Source organism: Pipistrellus kuhlii, unplaced genomic scaffold, assembly GCF_014108245.1.
Source record: "Pipistrellus kuhlii isolate mPipKuh1 unplaced genomic scaffold, mPipKuh1.p scaffold_m20_p_8, whole genome shotgun sequence".
In the NCBI taxonomy this organism is placed as follows: Eukaryota; Metazoa; Chordata; class Mammalia; order Chiroptera; family Vespertilionidae; genus Pipistrellus; species Pipistrellus kuhlii.
This window is the reverse complement of record NW_023425584.1, coordinates 34,661,989-34,682,210: the sequence shown is the minus strand read 5'-3', so window position 1 is coordinate 34,682,210 and position 20,222 is coordinate 34,661,989. Positions and strand designations below refer to the sequence as shown.

General features: G+C 37.6%; 1 protein-coding gene across 17 annotated transcripts in view; it reads right to left on the bottom strand.

Annotated features, from left to right (window-relative positions):
- The window catches only part of KIAA1109 (KIAA1109 ortholog), a 146,539-nt gene that overhangs the window by 104,190 nt on the left and 22,127 nt on the right, over positions 1-20,222 (bottom strand). For 16 of the 17 annotated variants that reach the window (XM_045576666.1, XM_036425243.2, XM_036425250.2 and 13 more), the window contains 11 exons: positions 18,299-18,378; positions 16,238-16,388; positions 14,795-14,951; positions 13,818-13,896; positions 11,960-12,051; positions 10,123-10,240; positions 4,702-4,857; positions 4,345-4,442; positions 1,861-2,039; positions 1,590-1,696; positions 693-901 (listed from right to left, as the gene is read on the bottom strand). In XM_045576666.1, coding sequence (XP_045432622.1) covers positions 693-901; positions 1,590-1,696; positions 1,861-2,039; positions 4,345-4,442; positions 4,702-4,857; positions 10,123-10,240; positions 11,960-12,051; positions 13,818-13,896; positions 14,795-14,951; positions 16,238-16,388; positions 18,299-18,378 — 1,426 coding nt within the window. Of the gene's footprint in view, positions 1-692; positions 902-1,589; positions 1,697-1,860; positions 2,040-4,344; positions 4,444-4,701; positions 4,858-10,122; positions 10,241-11,959; positions 12,052-13,817; positions 13,897-14,794; positions 14,952-16,237; positions 16,389-18,298; positions 18,379-20,222 lie in introns of those variants that run through there. The other variant, XM_036425251.2, reaches the window with a different exon arrangement.

The following is a 20,222-nucleotide window of genomic DNA, read 5'->3' as shown; positions in this document are numbered from 1 at the left end:
TGGTGATCAGTGCATGTCATAGCAACTGGTCAACCTGTCTACTCTCTGCCCCATGGTGGTCAGTGCACATCATAGCAAACATCTGAGTGGCCTTAGCATATCATTAGCATAGTATGCTTTGATTGTTTGAACAGACAAACAGATACTTAGTATATTAGGCTTTTATTATATAGGATATATATATATATATATATATATATATATATATATAATCTATTTCAACATATATAATATATTCTCAACACTTTAAATCATCCAATTGGCTATTGCAAATGGTCCCAATTTCAATTAGATATTAACTGCTTTGCATACACTTGCACTAATAAAAAATATATAAATTGATTGTACCTTCACAGCATCCACCAGCCAATCAGGAGTGAGTATGCAAATTAATCCAACAAAGATGGCGGGTTAATTTGCATACTCAAGTGCCCAGTGGCCAGGGGCAGGGTGGGATGCTTGCATCATCACTATGATGACGACGCAGACATTCCTCATTGCCCCAGCTATTCCAGGCTTCTGGGCAGCGTGGGAAGGCGGAAAGGCGGCTCCAGGCCAGAGCGAAAAGGTGCTCTGGCCGGAGTGAAGGCTGTTCTGGCAGCCAATGGATAGAAAGCCCATTCTTGCATGAATCTTTGTGCACTGAGCCTCTAGTTTAAAAATATGCAAGTTCTCTTTTTAAACAATCATACCTTTATACAAAAAAAAGCATTTAATAGTGGTCCGTAGAGAGTTATCTGAGAGTCTGGAGAAAGTTCCATCTCTACATGCAGTTTATCAGGTGGCAGCTCAGAGGGGTCAACAGGTGGGTGGGAAGAAGTAGAGGGAGAAGAAACGACTCGGTCTGACGTCTTCTGGGATGGCCTCAATACAGACAGCATTGTTTCTTCCATTTCTGACACTGGGATAAATTCAGACACAAAAAGTTTGGTGAAGGGCCTCTTAGAAGTTCTTCAAGGCAAATATGAAAGCAATTAACTGTTATATAATACATATAGCATTTAAGGAAAACAAACCTGAAAAACTAATTCAAATATAGTGCGATATTACCAAACTCTATACATAAGAACAATTTTGAAAATTATTCTTTAAGATGTAACTCACTGGAATAATACAAAGGAGTAATCATTTCACTCTAATTGCATTTTGGACCTCAATTATAAGGTGCATAAGCTTCAGGATAACTATGGTAGTTATCAAATGCATTAAAGAAACTAACACTTTCAAAATCAAGTACTTTAAATATATAGTTTGACATACACATTGTTATTTCAGCTCTGCTGTTTTTAGCTAGACAGACCTGAGAAAATTAGGTAATTGCTTTTTCTGAGCATATTTCCTTAACTCGACAATTATGTGAATATCTAGATCATAGTTGTTGTAAGGATCAAATGAGATAATGCAAGGCAGGAAACAGCTTGGTCTACTAGTTTATACATAGTAAATGCTCAATGAAAGTTAGCTATAATTATACCAAAATCCTTAAAATATTTTAATATATACAATTATGTCAAAAGAACAGATGCATTTTTTTAATCTTTGATGATTACCAGATGTTTCAAAGTACAAATTATATAAAAAGCACTTACATGATTGTTTTAGCTGCTCATCTGCTTTCTGTGGGTAAACTGGATGCCATGTATAATCGATAGTAAGCATGACACTTGGGACAGTCCAACATTCAACCCAACCAGCCCTTTAAGGGTAAAGAATAAAGTTTCTAGTCAGGTACTTATTCCTTTCATTATATACACATAGCAGATACAGATAATCAAAGTTATTATTCTTAGAAAGACTCTGGAGAATAGTTTTTCCACATAAAAACACAAGATACTTAAGTCCCTCCTGTTAGGTACTCACTTTTCTTGAGTAAGGTTCCGCCATTTGGGTTTAACTGTTTTCTGGCTGCTCTGACACTCAGCAGGAACACCAGTGTCGTGAGTCATTTTATTTGGGTGGCAATCCTTTACCAGCATAAATAATGAATATTTACTAGGATGACAATCTGGTAGAAACAGATGAAGATCAACATCTTCTCCCTAAAAAATAATTTATAACCCACAGTAATAAAATAGGTACATAAACATGTAAAGTTACTATTGAAAGCCAAATCTCTCCATAATAATCTTGAGAATAATTTTTTTAAAAGAAACCATAAATTCCAAATGGCAGATTTAACATTGAACAATCACATAAATAACTGGAGTAAGATTTTACAGAATAAAACTACATTCTGATTACAATGTTAAGAAAAAAGTTAGGATAATAAACAGCATATTTCCACAAAACAGTAAAAAGATTATCTTCAGCCCTAGCTGGTTTGGCTCAGTGGACCGAGTGTCGGCTCACAGACTGAAGAATCCCGGTTTGATTCTGATCAAGGGCACATACCTCAACTGCAGGCTCAATCCTATGCAGGAGGCAACCAATCTATATGTCTCTCACATCTATGTTTCTCTCCCCCTACCTTCCACTCTGTCTAAAAATCCATGGGGAAAAAAATATCCTCAGGTAAGGATTAACAAAAAAAAAAATTTTATATATATATATATATATATTTTTTTTTTATCTTCAATGGGTAAACATGAATATTTTACGTGTAATTCAGAAAAATATAAAAAATTGTCTCACTAATATAAGTTCAGGTGGAATATGTTCTGTATTTTTACTAATTTTTAAAACATGATTGTCTCGCCCTAACTGGTTTGGCTCAGCGGACAGAGCGTCAGCCTGCGGACTGAAAAGTCCCAGGTTCGATTCCAGTCAAGGGTATGTACCTGGGTTGTGGGCACATCCCCAATAGGAGGTGTGCAGGAGGCAGCTGATCGATGATTCTCTCTCATCAATGTTTCTATCTCTCTATCCCTTTCCCTTCTTCTCTATAAAAAAAAAAATCAATAAAATGTTTTTTTTAAAAAACATGATTGTCTCTTGATTCTAATAACTTAATTCTTCAATGGACTTTTAGAAATTCTGAATTGGTATATCAAAGAATCTTCATTCTGCTACACTTCTGTCCTTTTATTAGTAGGTTCCCTAATCTTTTCTCTTTTTTAAAATATATTTTATTGATATTTCACAGAGAGGGAAGGAGAGAGAGTTAGAAACATCAATGAGAGAGAAACATCAATCAGCTGCCTCCTGCACACCCCCTACCGGGGATGTGCCCGCAACCAAGGTACATGCCCTTGACCAGAATCGAATATGGGACCTTTTAATCCTCAGGCTGACACTCTGTCCACCTAGCCAAACTGGTTAGGGCTCCCTAATCTTTCTTCATCCTGATACCCCGTTTCTTAATAAGTAGCACAGTACAGTAGAACCCTAAGCTATATTTCCTGGGTTCAAATTCCACCTCAGCCACTCAATAGCTACATAACTAGTTACTAAACTCGGCTCCTCAGTCTCCTAGTCCAGTGGTCAGCAAACTCAATAATCAACAGAACCAAATATCAACAGAACAATGATTGAAATTTCTTTTGAGAGCCAAATTTTTTAAACTTAAACTATATAGGTAGGTACATTGTTATTAACTTAAATTAGGATACTCCTAAGCTGGCCTTTGCTAAAAACTCAAGGGGCCAAATAGCCCCATGTGGCTTGCGAGCCTCAGTTTAGCAAACACTGTCCTAGTCCATAAATGCAGATAATAATAACACCTGACTCAAGAGGGTTGTTCTCAGAATAAAATAAGTGGCTACAGATGAGCCCTGGAAATAGTGTCTGGCACATACAAAATGATTAATAGGTATTAGCTGCTTTTATTATTATTGTTATTATTTTTTATCACATAACCTCCATCAATACTACAACTACTACTGACTGCTTGTGCCAAAAAAAATTAGGCATTTCACAAAATTCTGACTGCATACGAGGTGGCTTTTAGATAAAAGAAGAAAGTTATTTGTGGCTACTGCTTTGGTTTATGGTTACAAAGAGGAATTATACATAGGTAAGTATAAAATCTAGTGCATAAACATAGTAAACATTACAGCTAGAAGGGGAGCTTAGAAAGAACATAGATGAGCCTCAAAGGTTAAGAAATAATTAACTCAGAATTGTTTCCTTATTGACCCACTTCTTTGGGAAAGTTGGAAAACTCAGAAGAATGGCAGAACACAATAGTCAACTACAAAAAAGAGGCAAGGGCCATTCTGTGCCACAAACATTAGTGAGTAATGGAGGAAAGCTAAACTACTTCCGCGTGGCCAGGGGACAGAGGTAGAGGGATGAGGTTGGGGGTGGGGAGTTTGAGAAGGATGGGATAGAAATAAAGATAAGCTTTGGGAAATCCAACTTACTAACAAACTTTGTGGGTTAAACAATGCATCCAACTATACGTACTCTTAGGGAGAACTTGGTGTTACACGTAACTGGAACAAAGTCCGTAAACGGCAAAGAGAAATCAATATTTAGTGTTTCTCCACAGGCTGCCAGATATACTATAAAAAAAGAAAAGAAAATTTATTTTTAACTTCAATAAATTTTTAAATAATAATTGCCTTAAATATGTACCTAAACAAAATTAAGTTTAAGACTATATGTTAAGTCCAGTACAAACTCTGAAATACTTCACTGAGATTCTCACAAAATAATGGGAAAAATTCCAGTATCTATCACAACTATATAATCAATATCAATTTGTTGGTATTTGTCTTAATGAACAAAATATTCAACCTAATTTTTTTTAAAAGTTCTTACCATTTTCCTGTTGTTTAGTGGAACAGTCAATCCAGTTGTGTTGATTAGCAGCCCAAATCATTTCAAATTGATGAAACATTATTTTAAAATTCCATGTATATGGAACAAATGAAAAAATGTCTGGAGCATTATCACTAGACCAGTCTTGAATTAAATCTAAAGTTATCAGGATGGGAGACAGAAATTAAAATTAAGTGAAATTCAGAAAACAAATTATAAAAATTCTACCACCAGTCAAAAATGAATTTTTTAGTTATAACTCAAAAGAACTCTTATATTGAAATATTAGAAGGTGATTAAAGAAATTGTGTAAGATTAAAGAGAAAAACATCACCTGATATTCCCCTACCCACACATCCAACACTGAGGATACATTTCCTTAAAGATTTTTTTCTGTGTAGATTTTACACTATCTTATATCCTCCTATGAAAAATGTACGCTTGACTATTTAATTGTACCCTATCCTGTATATTTTTTAAATATATTTTTATTGCCGAAACCGGTTTGTCTCAGGGGTAGAGTGTCGGTCTGCGTACTGAAAGGTAACTCTAGCCAGTTTGGCTCAGTGAATAGAGCATTGGCCTGTATGCACTAAACCAAAACTGAAGAGTCCCAGGATCTATTCCAGTCAAGGGCATGTACCTCAGTTGCAGACTCCCAGACCTGGTCAGGAGGCATGCAAGAGGCAACCAATCAATGTGTCTCTCTTACATTGGTGTTTCTGTTTCTCCCTCTCCCTTCCACTCTCTCTAAAAACCAATAGAAAAAATATCCTTGGGTGAGTATTAAAAAATACATAATAATAATAATAATAATAATAATAGGTAAATATTTAAAGTAGTCTTCTTTAAATTTCCATTAAAATGGAAATTTATACTAAAAAATATTAGATTCAATAATTATATCAGATGTCAAATTTATCTATATATATAAAAGCCTAAGTGACCATCGCAACCGAACGGATGACTAAACAGGCTATATGGGATGACCAGGCTGGCAGGGGGGTTAGTGAGAGGCAATCAAACAACCAAACAGTAGGCTGTGTGGAGTGACCAGGCTGGCAGGGGGGTTAGTGAGGGGCGACCAAACGACCGAGCAGCGGGCTGCATAGGGCTATCAGGCCTGCGGGGGGGGGGGGGGGGGGATTTGGGGGCGACCAGGCCAGCAGGGTGGGGCAGTTGGGGACAACCAGGCTGATGGGGGGGGGCAGTAAGGGGCAACCAGGTTGGCAGGGGGCAGTAAGGGGTGACCAGGCCAGTAGGGGGGCGTTGGGGGTGAACAGGCGGGGGGGTGGGGAGGCAGTAAGGGGTGACCAGGCCAGTGGCGGGGGGGGGGTGGGGGGGGGAGTTGGGGGAAACTAGGCTAGCAGGGGGGCAGTTGGAAGTGACCAGGCCAGCAGGGGGTGCAGTTAGGGACTATCAGACAGGCAGGCAAGTGAGCAGTTAGGAGCCAGTTGTCCCATGTCGGAAGCTGCCCATTGCCTTCACTGGCAGAAAGAAGTAGACAAGGAGTCCGAAAGGCTGGTTAACCTTGAAGGCTCTGGCAAGGGTCAGAGCCAAGCACCCACTGTCTATATAATAATCAAAGGGAGCTGAAGCAACTTCCACCTTTTAGTCTTACGTAAATCCTTGCTGATGGGCTATCTTGGAGCTATTACTGGAATTGCCTGCCTAAGAGCTATGGATGGATCCCAAAAATTAATAAACCGACAGTTGGACATCCCCAAAGGGTCCCAGATTGAAGAGGGTGCAGGCTGGGTGGAGAGAAACCCCCCCATCCCCCGCATGAATTTCATAGGAACTCATTTAAAAATCAATGTACATATGTTTGTGCAAGATATTAGAAATCCCTCTTAATAAAATAATACATTTAATATCAAAAGTTATAATAATTTAAATTAATATTAGTAAGATGTAAAGTTTTACTATGTCAACAACAAAAGGCATATGGCTATTAACCTGGTCTATGAATAGAGAAAGGAAAATTCCAATTATTAATTTTACCTTAAATGTATTTTTTTTTAAATATATTTTATTGATTTTGTACAGAGAGGAAGGGAGAGAGATAGAGAGCTAGAAACATCGATCAGCTGCCTCTTGCACACCACCTACTGGGGATATGCCCGCAACCAAGGTACATGCCCTTGACCGGAATCGAACCCGGGACCTTTCAGTCCCCAAGCCGACGCTCTATCCATTGAGCCAAACTGGTCCCGGCTACCTTAAATGTATTTTTATTTAACAAGTAAACACAGTGGCTCACCATACCTTATATTATCTTACTTCTACATGCCACCCTACCTAAGTAATGGGACTCATCCCTACCTTCTAACTATTCTGTAGCACAATGTCTAGCAGCTGGGAGATGCCCAAAAGCCATCTCTGGAACTAACCAACTCCACAATACAAATCCATCATTCACCAAGCTGATTTTATCACTTTTCTCTATCAGAAACATTTTTTATTCTGCACTTTTACTCAAACTATTCGTCCTATCTAAAATAAATACACTCTTTGTTACCCTCTCTTCTGAAGGAAAACTCTAACCATCTTTAATAACAGCATCATACTATAAAGAGAGCATAGGGTGTACAGTTGAATTATTGTTCTTAAATGTCTTTTCCACTAACTAGTGATAGAAGAATACAAGAAAGAAAGGAAGGAAGGAAGGAAGGAAGGGAAGGAGGAGGGGAGGGAGGGAAGGCCATTGTAGCATTTAATCAAGCAAATATTAGGTGCTCTGGGACAGCCACCAACCCTGGCAAATCAGACCAACTCTGTTTAGCTAAACTTGTCACAGAAGTCTCAATAAATGTAACTTGTTTTTATATAGAAATATTTATGTTACTCAGAGACCAAGACTACATGTTTGCATACTTATGAAATCTGAGTAGCTATCATAATATGCTGCAAAAAATGAAGGAATTTTTTGACGAATGACAACATCAACTAAATTGTCCATGCCAAGAAGAAATTAGGAGCTCCCAATACAAACATAGCATATTTGAATACTTAAATATACTGTTTGTAGATTACAATAATCAAAACAAAATCATGAAGCTATGCTTATGCCTAATTCAGGAAGATAAATTAATTCACCTTCCCCATCCTACTCCCCACTAGACTGAATCAAAGTACTAACGCAGTCTAAGATAGGTTTTTTTTTATTTCCTTGCAGCTCAATTTTGGGTTCATATTTTCCTTTTTTTGTGTAGGAAGAGAGCACAACATATCTACACTTAAATTCTCCCTTTGATCTTCTTGGCCCAAAAAGTGTGAAAGTAAAAGTTCGAATTGTGTCATCAAATCCCCAGACTGAATCTGAAAGCAAAACTCACATGAATAGAAAACAGTTCCCTGTAACAAATCTCACTGCATTTTTTTTTCATTAGAAAATTACCTGTGGGAGAATCCAAGATGGCTGCACGGGTAAACACCTAGCCGCAGCCGCACACAACAATTTCAATAAAATACAACTAAAATATAAAATGGACATTACCCAGAACTACAGGAAAGTCGACTGACTGGAAATTCTACATTGAGAAGAAAAGAGAAAACAGGAAGGAAGAGTGGAGGAGCTGTAAAAGCCTAAGGTACGGAGACACACGGCGCGCACAGAGAGGACAGAGCCGGAGAGGAAGGGCGGGGCGGCTGAGTGCCTGGCTGGCGTTCCCTAGCGGGAAGGAGATAAAAGCTCCAACTGTGCTGGGCCCCAGGTCTGACTGATCTGAACCCCAGTTCTAGGCCAAACCCCGGGGACCCAGGCTCATCCATAGGAAGCTGGGCTGTAAGGCGGAGCCCCGGGGGAGCGGCAAAAGGAGGTCCCAGAGGCGCGCACATTGCGCGCAGAGAAGGGACGGTTGGCTGTGCCGTGGGATTGCCCTGGCGGGAAAGAGACAAAAGCTCCGGACTGCTCTGAACACCACCTCCAACTCCACTTCCAACTGAACTGAACCCCAGTTCTGGGCTCATTGGGGGAGAGCCTAGATTGTTTGGTAGCAGGTGAAAATCGAAGGCATCTTTCTCTCAGAGGTGCTTGCAGTGAGTATTGAAGGACCCTGGGGATTACTGAGACCCAGGAGCCACATAGGGCGGGGCTGACAGAAGCCAAAGCTGTAGGCTCCACCCTGAAACCCCACTCCATCAGGGAAGCTGCGAAAATGCTGAGACAACGAAATAGATCACAAACAAAAGAAATGGAGGACAAAAAAGCGACTGGATATAGAGTTCAAATCTACGCTTATAAGGTTTTTCAAGAATTTCCTAGAAAAGGTCGATAAGACCTATGAGGATATGAAAAGGTATCAACTAGAATTAATAAGGAATCAACAAGAAATGATAAGGGATCAACAAGAAATAAAGAATACATTGTCTGAAATAAAAAATATTATACAGAGTCCTAAAAACAGAATGGAAGATCGCAAGAATCAAGTCAAAGATTTGGAACATAAAGAGCCAGAAGACACTCCTCTGCAGAAGCAAGAAGGCAAGAGAATCCAGAAAGTTGAAGATGATGTAAGAAACCTCTGGGACAACTTCAAGCGAACCAACATCAGAATTATGGGGGTCCCAGAAGATGAGAGAGAGCAAGATATTGAAAACATACTGAAAGAAATAGTGACAGAAAACTTCCCCCACCTGGTGAAAGAATTAGACTTACAAGTCCAGGAAGCGCACAGAACTCCAAACAAAAGGAATCCAAAGAGGACCACACCAAGACAAATCATAATTAAAATTCCAAGAGCAAAAGACAAAGAGAGAATATTAAAAGCAGCAATAGCCAAGCAGGTAGTTACCTATAAAGGAGCACCTATACGATTGTCAACTGATTTCTCAACAGAAACCATGCAGGCCAGATGGGAATGGCAAGAAATATTCAAGGTGATGAATAGTAAGAACCTACAGCCAAAGATAATCTACCCAGCAAAGCTATCACTCAGAATCAAAGGCCAGATAAAGAGCTTCACTAATAAAAAAAAAAAGCTAAAGGAGTTCATTACCACCAAACCAGAATTATATGAATTGCTGAAGGGGGTTCTTTCAGAAGAGAAAGTAAATAAAGATAAAAATTATGAACAACAAATACGTAACTATCAACAAATAAATCTAAAACCCAAGGATTTTTTCTAAAAAAAAATCTGATGAACAATATTAACTGTTCAATATAATAGAATCAGAGGTATGGAAGGGGAGTGAACTGACGATTCTTGGGGAAAAGGGGACAGGGGGATGTGGGAAGAGACTAAACATAAACTGTACACCTATGGATGAGGACAATGGGGAGTGGGGAAAGGGCAGAGGGTGGGGTGGGAACCTGGTGGAGGAGAGCAATGGAGGGGGGCGGGGGGAAGGAACATTTGTAATAATATGAACAATAAAAATTTATTTAAAAAAAAAAAAAGAAGAAGAAAAGAAAATTACCTGTGAAGAAGTTCTTCTGTGCAAAGATGAAGTGATAGGTGGCTTTATACACTTCTAATTCACACTGCCACGTCTGGGGCATATTCCATACTCGGGGGTAACTGGCAATGATGTGGAACTGAAAAACCAATGTCAAGTCAAAATGTTAGAGTTTAAAATGTGACCCTATGTGAAGAGCATCAAAAATAAACACACGCTGGTGAGTAATGAACACTTATTTTCCTACTGAACAGAACAGAAGGTCCCTTTGAGATTTTAATATTGCTGTGGCCACGGTTACATCCAGTTCCTTGAAATATTAAGCCAGGAGGTGGTAAAAATAATAAAAAAAATAAATTGAGGAACAACAATCAGGTTACAGTTTCAACACTGTACCTGAGCTTAACTCAGAATAACAGCAACGCCCTTGACTCCTGGTCAGTGAGATGTTCAGGTGCAGAGAGTGCATGCAATGAATACTATCACACAGAAGTCTGGCCCCAGAGCCTCCTGGGTTCCCAATTGACAGCATGGTGGTTACAGGTCTGTATTCCACCTGCCAAAGCTGGAAATTCTGCAAAGGCGAGAGCTGTTTGACCAGGACCAGCAATTTTACACAGCAGTACTTAACAGTTATAGCTCAGCAAACATTAAAATGCTGACTATGCCAGTTGAATATACATTTATGGTATTCAATATATTCTTGGTTAGTTGCAAACATTTACTCTTAACTTATATATAATATGTAAATAGCTTGTTTAGGCCAACAATTAAGGAACTACTGATATAATACTATACAAAAGAATCCTCTCTAAATAGCCATTCTACAACATGGCTTCTATTATTATTGTTATTGTTGTTGACCCTAACAAAAAATAATTATCTGCCTGATTACTGAGTCTCCCAATCTGAAATTTTGGTCATAAGTACTTGCATATTTTTTCTCTTTGTACTATGCAGCAATCCAGGGTATTAAGATTTTCTTCTTTTCACCTTATTCATCAAGTAAAAAGCATAATGAATTATTAAACCCCGAGAAAGAATCCAATGGGGCCAGAAAACATATAGCAAAAAAATAAAATAAAATAGCCCTAGCTGATTTGGCCCAGGTTCAATTCCGATCAGGGCACATGCCTGGGATGCAGGCTAGATCCCCAGTAGGAGGCGTGCAGGAGGCAGCCAATCTGTGATTCCCATCATTATTGTTTCTATTTCTCTCTCCCTCTCCCTTCCTCTCTAAAATGAATAAAAATATATTAAAACACACACAGAAAAAAATCTGGCTCAATGGTTGAGCATCAGCCTCAACCTACGAACCAGAAGGACACAGTTCAATTCCTGGTCAGAGCACATGCCCAGTTGAGGGCTTGATCCCCAGTATGGGGCATGCAGGAGGCAGCTGATCAATGATTCCCTCTCATTTTTGATGTTTCTAACTCTCTCTCCCTCTCCCTTCCTCTCTAAAATCAATAAAAATATTTTTAAGGTAATTCCTCTAAAAAAACAAAAAAACACAATCTTATTTACAACATTAGAGAGAATTAGTCTAGACATATAGTGAAGTTGAAAAAAACAATATCCTAACAACTGTTCATATTTTTAAAGGCCAAAACCCCACATTTAATTGCCTTATTTTCACATTCCCCATTCTAGGAGCAGATCAACAGAGTGTGCCAGGGAGTCTACATCACTGGGCATCTACTCCTCTTTCCAAATTAGCCAAAGAGCACCTGATGTTTCTTGAACAAGAAGATGGACCATTTGATGACTTCTTGGTCATTAAAATTTTACATTAAAAAGTTAAAACCAAATTTATGTTTTATGCATCTATATATATCTTCATATACTCCAGACTTACTGCTAACATTTCTGCTTCTAACAGGGTCCGGTACTGCATGCTGGTAGTGGCATCAACATGTAATAGTTGTCCTTTAATTGCAGGAGTATAACCTAGTAAGTAAAAAACATAAAAATTAAGAATTTACTGGAAATAAATTCCACCACAACCCAACGAAAAGTGGTGATCAGTCGCTATTTAAATATACCCCAATGATGGGGAGGGAGCTTGTAACCAAATAGGTTTCCTTCCTCAAATGACCACCTCTAAGGGAAGAAAGTTCCATCTTCATATAATGTCTATCATGACTTTGCTTTCCAGTGCAAAACTACAAGTCTGTTCTCTAAATGACAGTTTTGAACAGTTTAAGATGGCTCCCATGTCCTCTCTTCTTTCACTAACTCCAGCATACCTAATTTCATCCTTTTCAGCCACTCCTTATGCAATGACTGTTTCTGCACAATAGCTCTCCTTATACAGTGACAGTTATACCAAACCATACAACCTATTCTGAGCAAAAGCAGCAGCTCAGAGTATTTCACCTCTTTTCTGGATGGTCTGCCCTTCCAGAAACATGAACTCTGTGGTCATTATTATATGGCTACTCCAACATGCATCCTGCTCTGGGCTTTTTTGTTTTTTTCCAAACACCTGAATCTCTGAAAAAAGTTGAACATGTATTTGAGTTCTATTTTGTTCTTGTCTCAGACCTAAGCCCATTTTCCCCTCAGACAGTCACCTTAAAAATCACCTCACCTTGACCAAGGACTCCAACCAGCCTTTCCTTAGACCTTTCCCTCACTCTGAGTCCCACAGCCTGTGTGCTGGCACCCTTCCCATGAATTCCTAATAGGTGTGCTCCATACCCCACAGCCCTCAGGTGGCCCCTCAGCTAGTGCACCAATAATTATGTACAAATTTTTTGTATAAATCCTACTTCCTATGTTCATCAATTTAAAATGGTAGCAGTACTCACTCAAATGAACTCTTCTCAATTTGTGCAATGCCCAAACTGCCTTTTCCCTTATACAGATCGGTAATTAAGGCTGTCCTAAGAGATGCTTCTTTCCAATAGACAACCAAATTCACCATCAATAATGATATATCGAGCTTTATATATATCATGCATTCACGAGTCAGTGTTTATTTTTAAGCTCGTAGGGTTCCCTTGGCCTAGTCTGCAGGATCAAGCCAAACGGGCTCTCTGACATCCCTCGAGGGGTCCCAGATTATGAGAGGGTGCAGGCCAGGCTGAGAGACCCCATTGGTGCATGACCGGGGCCAAGGAGGGGGAGGGACACGGGAGGTTGGCCAGCATGGGAGGGACTGCAGAAGAGCTCCAGAGCATGTCTGGCCCATCTCACTCAGTCCCAATGGCTGGGCTCCAGCAGCAAGCTAACTACCAGTTGGAGCATCTGCCCCCTGGTGGTCAATGCCCATTATAACAAGCAGATGAGCAGCCTTAGGATATCATTAGCATATTACACTTTGATTGGTTGAACAGCCAACTGGACAACCAGACACTTAACACATTAGGCTTTCATTATATAGGATTATCAGTGCAGGTCATATGTATCGGCCGGTTGGTCAGTCAGATGGGTGGTCTGTCACTTAGCTTTTTACATATATATAAATAATGAAAGCATGAAATTATAAGACTTAACTTGATTTAAAGAATTTTTTCTTTTTCTCTAGCTCCACAAATGATTTAATTATGTACTATCTATTGTTGATAGCTACAGGTACATCAAAATATAATAAAAAGCTGAAAAAGAAAACCCCATTAATTAATGTTAATCTAAGTGGATTAACAAACTACTGTTTATATATTATTTTCCTACTCATCATTTGGAACAGAGAAGCACTTGCTGTAGCTTACCGTTTTCCTCAACTGTCATGGGAATATTGATCTCCAAATAGGAGCCAGCACCAACATTGACATGCACAGCATTTGTTTCCTAACAACAACAACAAAAAAAGGTAAGTCACATAAAATCTAATATATATATAAGCCCAGTGACCTGGAATGGCAGAACAACCAGAAAGACCAGTGGCTATGATGCACACTGTGGCAGCCACTGAACCTGATCCAGGCCCTGATCACACCCCCCTCCTGCCTGGCCTGGCCCCAATCAGCCTCCAACAACCTGATGGGGGGGAGGGGGGACCAGCCAGCAAACCACCTTCGGCCTCTCCCCACCAGCCGGCCCAGCCCAATAGGCCCTCATCAGGGCAGGCCAGCTGGACCCCACCTGTGCATGAATTCGTGCACCAGGCCTCTAGTGTTCCTTATAATTACATTCCCATCTTCACCTTTTAGTTATTATCAGAGATGATAATAAATAGATATTCAAAATGCCTGAGAACACACCCTTCACAGGGTGGGTCTATGGTTAGAGTGTTAGCCCACGTACCACAGGGTCCCAATTTGATTCTGGTAGAGGCCATGTACCTAGGTTGTAGATTGGATCCCTGACTCCAGTCAGGCGAGTGTGGTAACCAATTGATGTATCTCTCGCCTCTCTCTCTCTCTCTTTCTATTTCTCTCTACTTTCCTTCCTCTCTCTAAAAATCAATGGGGAAAATATCCTCAAGTGTGGATTAACAAAAAATACACTAAAACCATTTGGGCTGATATAAAGGAGAAAATGAACTAGACTATAGCATAAAGATTTGTTGATTAACTTCCGTCTACTATTTGGCACTTAATGAAAGTAGCATATATACAGTTATTCGGGGCACAGTGGCAGGAGCTCATAGAAATGAATCTCAGTATACGACTATCATCAAAACTTGCTCTGGAAAATAATATTCAAAATTTGAGCACTATTTTCTCTATATTATTTCAATAATTACCCTATTTTTGGTAAACAGCAAGTCGATAGTAGCATCTGCAATAATATTCATTCGCAGTTCAAAGGCAAGGATCTGTCTTGGTTTCCCTGGCTGTGCAATTTCAGAAACTTTCAGAACTTGATAATCAGGTGGGAAGAAAAACTTCCATAAGCAATCTCTATATAAGAAGGTAGAAAGAATAGTGACATTTTTACTCCAACAAAATGATTTCTAATAAGGGACCAAAATCAATATTTGAACTTGATATGTTTTATCACTGCTCTCTCACTTAAAAACAGACAAAATTCAAAAAAAAATTAAGTCATAAACACCTAGAATAACTTCTCAATAAACAAAAGAATGTTTTCTACTGTGAAAAATGCAAGACTTTATATAAGTAGTATATCAATTGTCTAGATAGCAAAGTTGCTGAACAAACTTTAAACAACGTCTATTTACATAAAAATTTGGATGTGATCTCATCACTATTGGTAAATCCTCTCCTTTGTTTAAAATTCTTCCTCCCCTGGCTAAACACTTACGTTCAAAATTCAACTCACATGTTCCCTCTATCAAAAAGCCTCCCCCAATTCTTTTCTTCTTTAATCTTTAAAAGGATTTATTCTTTTCTTCTTTAATCTTTTATAGGCTGAATTGCGTATCCCTAAACATTTTTATGTGGAAGTCCTAACCTCAGAATTTGGCTATATTTGGAGACAGAGTCTACAGAGGTAATTAAGTTAAAAAGAGATTTTTTGGTGGACCCTAATCTAACATGACCAATACTCTTCTAAGAAGAAGAAATCTGGACACAGAGAGCTTACAAGACACACAAAAGGGAAGACCAGTGGAGATGCAGGGAGAAGAAGGCTATAACAAGCCAAGCAGTGAGGCCTCAAACACATCCTTCCCTCGCCGCCCTCATAAAGAACTAGCCCAACACCTTAATCTTAGAATTCTAACTTCCAGAACTGTGAGAAATCTGTTGTTTAAATCACACAGTCCATGATTATCTGCTATGGGAGCCTTAGCAAACCAAGTCAGTACCTTTCTAAGTTTTTCAAGAGTGTTTACTCACCTCTATTATAGTATGTAATAAACCTCTTTTGTCTCTTTTTTTCATCCACTAAAACTAAACTATCTATGTATTTAGCTCTCAATCTGCATCATCTCAACAATCACTGGCATATTTATTGATTACTAATAAATACTTAAGAAAAAACAAAGAAACCAATAAATGTGCTGCTTATTCATCATTTTTCTAATGAGTTAACTTCTCTTTTGCAGTGAACTTGCTTAAACCAAATTTCTATATACAAATTATTATTTGGATTAAAATGTCTAGGAATATCTTATCCTGTCATAATAAAATAGCTTAGAAAACTAGAAAGTTAGTTTTAATAAAAATATAGTATTAGCTCAATACATTTGAAGGACTCATTAGAAATATAATTTATAAAGTACCTCTGTCTATCGGCCCATGGCCCATAGTTGAAATCTGTTCCTTTACCACAAACTATATCAAGTCCCCAACATGGAGGCAAATCTTGTAATTTGCAGTCCTCACTACTCATTTCTCCTTCAATGTTTTCCTCTGTTTCTTCTGGAACAAGTCCTGTATTACAGAATACACAACATAAAGGCAGTTATTTAAAACAACCATTAAAATGTTCCTGTAGATCAGCAGTTCTAAAAAAAAAATTTTTTTTAATTTTAGGAACACTTTACACTCGGAAAAATTATTGAGGACCTGCCCAGCTGGTATTGCTCAGTGGTTGAGCATCCACCTATGAACCAGGAGGTGACGATTCAATTTCTGGTCAGGCACATGCCCAGGTTGCGGGCTCAATCCCCAATCAGGGGTATGCACAGGAAACAGCTGATCAATGATTCTCTCTCATCATTGATGTTTCGATCTCTTTTTCCCTCTCCTCTGAAATCAATAATTTTTTTTTAAATTGAGGACCCTAAAGTGGGTATTTTTGTATTATCTCTATCAATACTTACCGTATTAAAAATTTAAATTGAGCATTTTTTAAAATTTTTATTTAATTAAATAAGAAGTGCATTATATGTTGACATTAATAACATTTAATGAAAACAATATGAAATATTTTAATGAAATATTTAATTTCATTTTTTATAAAAATATTTTAATAAAAATAACCAAATTTTCTTAAAAATTAATTTCTTGAGAAATGTTGGTATTGTTTTTATTTTGGCAAATCTCTCTAATGTCCAGCTTAATAGAAAACATGTAAATTCTCACAGCTGCTTCTATATTAAGTCTGTTGTTCAAGGATTTGAAAAAAACCTAGCCTCATACAAATAGGTGGATAGAAAAGGAAGGAGTATTTTAATAGCTTTCTCTGATTGTTCTGGATATTCTTCTCTGACACTACACCAAAATTCAACAAGTAGTAGTTTCTTAAAGATTACAGCGTGGAATCTGAAACCATATCACTGAACTTCTTTCATTAAAATGTACTATCTCTCTTGCACTTTGAATAAATCTTTTATCCATGGCCTGACTTTGCAACAGCATGCATTGATCATTTGGAAAATATGGGTTCACTACAACATACATACTTTTTCAAATATTAATAAATTTCATTATTAAACATTTTAAAAATCACATTTGTTAATGTCACCGGTGGTCTTATGAGAAAAATTATGAAACTCATAGTTGCAGACTTAAATTTTTTCAAAATCCTAATTTTGAAAAACCAATCAATCCCTAGATATTCTTTCAAGTAAAGAATCACTGAAGCCGAAACCGGTTTGGCTCAATGGATAGAGTGTCAGCTTGGGGACTGAGGGACCCGGGTTCGATTCTGGTCAAGGGCATGTACCTTGGTTGCGGGCATATCCCCAGTAGGGGGTGAGCAAGAGGCAGCTGATTGATTACTCTCATTGATGTTTCTAGCTCTCTATCTTTCTCCCTTCCTCTCTGTACAAAGTCAATAAAATATATTAAAAAAAGAAAAAAAAAGAATCACTGAAAATATCAACATGGTGAAAAAGGCAAACAGCATCCTACTTTTACTTTTAAAATATTTGACATTATAAAGCCACTGAAATATATAAAAAGAGCAGGAGAAAAGGGGGCTAAAATCCAATGTTCAGAAACTTTTATAAAATGAAAACCATGCATGAAGCATGGTAGCGGGATTAATCCTGAAACTGTTAGCCACAAGTCTAACATACTGTGAGTTGTTTTCCTAACATGAATTACCTTAACCATCACCATATTCTCAAAGATTTTCACTCATGGTAATTTGCATTCACAATTTTTGAGGTATATTTGATAACATGGAATTTGAAGGAAATATTACAATAGCATTTGGTCTGAAATACTAAAAGTCATATTCAACTTTTAACAATGACACAGTTATTTTTTAGGTAGGCATTCTTACCATTTATTGATGCTTATTTATATCCTAAGAGACTTAAAATATTATTAATATCCCATTTCATAGAAGAAACAGAATTGCAGCTATGAACTATACTTTCAAAAAGTCCTACCTGGCTCGTCCATGTAATAGTAGATGTCAACATCATTTGACTGCATCACCACAAAGCCTTCTCCCATTAATCTCGGTGGCCTATGAGGAGGGGCGAGGCAAACTAAGTACATCTTCAGAATACAAAATGTTCAGTGTTATAATTAATGGTGGTGACAGGTGAAAACAAACAAAAAAACAAATGCATCAAGGGTAGCATCTTGAAAAGGTAAGCCATCTTTCACCGACAATAAATTGTTCTATAGTTGTAGTCTATATTAGACTAACTAATAAAATGATACTGAAATATTTTTAATCAGTAGATTGATTCCATAAGGAAAAAAGAAACAAATTGTTTCACATTTTCATTTTAAGTTGTGAATAACAAAAATCAATTTAAGACAAATTTAACTGAATACAATTGAAAAACAATGTTCATCAGAATTGATTAATTATTATATATTCTGTATTTACAATAAATTAAACTTTAAATTCAATCATTTTTATTAATAACACTACAAAACTGAAGAATAAATATCACTTTATATATCTGTGAAATAAAATAAGTTTTCCAAAATATTACAGAAGAAAAAATATTGTCATTTTTATTTTTAACAAGTTTACATTACCTATATCCGAATATTTACTTGATCAACTTGAATCAAATTTAAAGCAAACATCTTGAATTCAAATTCTGGATTGACTGTTTCTCTACAATCACTTTTCCATAAACTGTTCATCTTTAATTGCTTTAACAACTTTTTACTTTGTCATACACTACAGTATCTTCCTTCCACATCAAAATTAATTTCACAGTCATTAAATAATAACACAAATTCAGCAATATTCTTCTTAAAATATATTAAATCTTAAGGTTAATGTTTATTTTTTTAAATATATTTTTATTGATTTCAGAGTAAAGGGAGAGAGAAACATCAATGATGAGAGAGAATCGTTGATCTGCTACCTCCTGCATACCCCGCTACTGGGGATCGAGCCTAAAACCCAGGCATGTGCCATAACAGGGAATCAAACCATGACCTCCTGGTTCATAGGTCAACACTCAATCACTGACCAGTACCTGCCAGGCTTAATGTTTAATTTCATCATTTAACTTTCACACTTTTGAAGAGTAAAAAACACAATTTTAAATTTTTTTATACAAGTTAATAGCAGAATAATTTTTCATCTTACTCTCTAATAATTTTCACAAAATCCAGATTTATTTATTCATGCAGTATTAAACTTTTAGCCATAAGTGCAGCATTATGTGCTAAACAAAGCCCCTGATCCTGAAAAGTGGGCCCACACAGACGCACAGCCTCACCAGTCTCCAAAGGGAAACCTCTCTACCACTCCAGCCAGTCCCCGGAAAACTGAACAGCAAGAAGTTGTAACTAAAAAGGAATAATCATGCTTCTCATGACCTCACAGACTTTATGTTGCCTACAAAGATACATGCTGGGATATAGTAGAATCTCATCCTATGAATACTAAATTACACAAATTCAACCAGAGAGTCACCTCACAAAAAGAACAGATATCATGAGCCCTCATCCTACCATGAACATATGCCCTGGAGTTCCTTCAGATCCCAGTTCTTGTAGGGAAGCATCCTGCCACTGCGAGGGTGAGTCCACAGTGTGTCACTAATGCTCCCTGTCTCCTGAACGCAAGCAACTACTTCACAGATGGAAGACAAATCTGGGAAGCTAGATGGAAGACTGCCCAGGACTTGAATGCCAAGAAAGTTCCACCTAACTGTAGCATCCTAACTTCAACAGCTGTCCAAGGGTAATTTTTAACTTTTTTCATTAACTCAGAATGGTACTCCACTATAATGAATTTGTTGAATTTACTATTTATCGATTCCTACCTGTAATGTGTAAACATTAAATACCAGGGCTTAATTTCCCAAAATGAGTTTTTCAAATACAGTTGAGAAA